General features: G+C 33.6%; 1 protein-coding gene across 1 annotated transcript in view; it reads left to right on the plus strand.

Annotated features, from left to right (window-relative positions):
* Window positions 1–3,081, plus strand: part of KIF27 (kinesin family member 27) — a 55,478-nt gene extending 52,397 nt beyond the window's left edge. Inside the window, exon 18 of the mRNA XM_019517402.1 lies at window positions 867–3,081. Coding sequence (XP_019372947.1) covers window positions 867–1,333 — 467 coding nt within the window. The 3' untranslated portion in view covers window positions 1,334–3,081. The remainder of the gene's footprint in view (window positions 1–866) is intronic.
* Window positions 3,082–3,329: the final 248 nt, after the last annotated feature.

The following is a 3,329-nucleotide window of genomic DNA, read 5'->3' on the forward strand; positions in this document are numbered from 1 at the left end:
GCCTCCTTTTTGGCAAGGAGACATTCCCAGATGTTTTTGGGATCTCTATCTGTCCTGCTTGATCCTTGCAGAGTGGGGCATCCTCAGAGTATTCTTACATTCTGGATCTGGAATATGCAAAGCGAGAGTGGGTGGGCAGGACTTACTTTTCAATGGCAGTCTTGGGAACAATACAGAGTCCATTTAGGCATGTCCAGAGGTCTGATTCTAATGTGTGGGAAGAATTATTTTAGAGGTATCTAGCTGGCAGGCAAGTGCATATTTTGAGACAAGAATTTCTTCAAACACTGGACCTAGCCAAGTAATGAGAGAAAAATATTTTCTAACTTCGCCAGAAATAATACAGTTAGTTCACTATTTTTATAATGTTAGTTTAAATATTGTGCTTACTTTTAATTTGTTCTTGGATTTACCATTATTCTGCTACACAAACACCTGTTTTTCTGGCAACTTTTTGACCCACATTTAAAAAGAAAGTGTAGAAATGCATGGGTACACTTTAAAACAAAACATGCAGAATTTTATGTTTTCCTGCATAGCTAAGCACATTTTGAAAATTTGGCCCTTTTATAATTTAGATGTGTGTTTCAGGGTCATCTGGAAGTAAACTGCCAAAATTAAAATGGTGAAAAACTTTGTATAAATGTTATAATTAGAAGCAACAGTCTTATATATGAGATAATTAGTTGCATTTTGCTAAACCATACTGAATTATTATTATAATAGAAATTTTACACACTTAATCTCATTACTGCCCTAAAACTGATTCCTAAATAACTTTCAGTAAAATAATGATGCTTCTTTGACTGGAGATACCGATGAGCATTTTATCTTAATCATTTGCTTCTTGGGAAATTTTATTTTAGGTCATGGTGCTGGTGACAGGACATTGAGCCAAGATGAAGCAGAAGTCTCTTCAGAAGAAGTCAAATGGATATTAAAGACTGAAAGTAACAATCAGAGAGGGATATTTAAAGAAATTGACAAACTAGCAAGTAATTTAAGAACATGGCAGAATTCATACAAGCCTGGAGAAGAAGTTGCAGAGAGAGGACACAGCAGAAGGTGTTTCTTAAGTAGTGAAAACAATATAGGAACAGATGAAGTACAGCCTTCAAAATCTTATTCTCAGCTATCTTCTCATCCTCAGACAGTTGAGATGCACAAGGAAGTACAAGGAATAATAACCCCAATAAAATTATCTCGCCGAGAACTACGTCATATCCCTGCATCTGAAGTATCTTTGAGGCGATCTAGCCTTGCAGCTGGTGTCAGTTCTGTTGCTGCAGATTCCTTTGATATGTCCAGAAAATCTGACGATTTTAAGAGATAGTTATTCTGAGCCTTTAACAACACATGTTACTGAAACCACTGATAAGGTTTCCTTTATTCTTATCTGGCAGAATTAGCAGCTGGAATAAACAAACAATTGTTTTTACAGTTTTAAGCACACCACCAGCAAGTTGTTACACACACGTTGTTTCAGAATCACAACCACCAGGTACTGGCACACAATTTCAAAAAAGCTTGTTACCCTGAGGAAACTAGTTAAATAATGTTTATATTTCTTGGTATTTTTACAATCACTTTAAGAGTACCTTCACATTTTGCAAAATTTGCATTGCATTAATGAAGTCAATAGTTGTCAAAGACCAAGATAATTTAATTTTTCTGGCTTAAACACACACAAAGGCATACCTTATTCTGTTAGAGGCATAGCACAGAACTTGAAAACTTGGCTACTAGCCTTTCACCTACTATTTCAGTTATTTCCTGATCAGTTCTATGCATCTTCTACATCCTATGCATGATCAGAACTGACATCTAAAACTAATTCTTTGCTCTTGGAAAGGAACATGAAAATATTCACTCTCTTCTCTCAGTATTTAATTGCTCTTATTTTAAGAGTTTATACCATGTAAGGTAAATGTTTGTCTTCTATTTTACAAGGGGACTTTACATGTCTTTTACATTATATGAACCTTCTTAAGGTATCTGTGCAAGAGAAGTGTTAATCATATTTGTGAAATTAAGACCGAATTCACATTCCTTTTGTGTTGTTGTTGTTTTATATTTTTAATATAGGACTTGCACTTATGCAGCTTTGAAGTGTAATGTTTATGTTCTACTGAAATGATAAACTATGGCATCAAACTTAGCATCTTTAGGTAAGTCAAGAGACAGTTTAATGCAGTCACTTAGCATTCACAGCTTTTCATTTAGAAGGAAGTGTGAATCATTATTTTAAGTTACAGATCTGTTTCGGAGCAGACTCCCCAGGCCTATGGTTTACAACTGCTTGTTATTATCTTATTTCTTAGTCAAAATATTCAATATACATATATTTGTGACAAGACTGTGATATTTGACAAAGAAGCTGGTTAATAGATGAACTGACTTGAAGCCAGGAGTCATGGTTTTTAAAAAAATTGCTAAGTATTTTTCACCTCAATTCATATTTAGACTCTTAAATATAATAAATGCCCTGATTTTCAACAATGCCAAGTCCTCCTTGTTTCAAAACTTTAAAATCAGGCCATTTTAAGTGTCTAACAGTAAGCACTCCTATTGTACAGTTTTGGCCTGAACTATTTGCTGCACTTAACAAGAGTAAATTGTTCTAGTCTGAACTGAGTTACTTTCTGATATCTCTTAGAGAAGGCCTCCTGCATATGGCACATGGCCACTGATTACAAGAACTCCATTAAAAGCCTGTTTACAAAGCAAATTTGACCCTGTCAGGAGATCATGTTGCAACATGATAGTACCTTAACATTTTAGTTTTAGTCTCTTCTGCATAGTTTGCACAAAACTTCATTAGAAATATATTAATGAGCCGTTTTAGAGCCCTGCAAAATTAAGGATAATTGCATCCTTATTAATTCAATTTAGTTATTTCCCATTATGATATTGAATTGTAATTCATGGGATTTGGAGGATTTTGTATTTGTTTTGTTTTGGATATTTTTACTATAATGTAAGTATAAATTGTGAGTCTTACTAATGTTTTTTTATTAATATATTTAATATTCATGTAACTTAATGCATGTTGTCTAAAGCAATAAACAAAAAGTAAACATATTATTCAGCTTTTTTCTGTTTTTTTACAACATTTTAGTATCAGCTATGTGAAACAACTCTTGAAGGAACAGAACATGTAGTATTATATAGCTCAAACTACCCTATTAGCTGGTATTTAAATAGATCTGGATTGGTCTTGCTTTGTATTTTATACATTTGAAGTAAAACTTACCCTTTCCTAAAAACACTCTAAAGTGTAGGAAAGATTATTTGGTCATGAGAAAGTATCACTAGCTGCTCTGGAATTT

The sequence above is a fragment of the Gavialis gangeticus genome, unplaced genomic scaffold, assembly GCF_001723915.1.
Source record: "Gavialis gangeticus isolate Ggan-Ray unplaced genomic scaffold, GavGan_comp1, whole genome shotgun sequence".
Taxonomy (NCBI): Eukaryota; Metazoa; Chordata; order Crocodylia; family Gavialidae; genus Gavialis; species Gavialis gangeticus.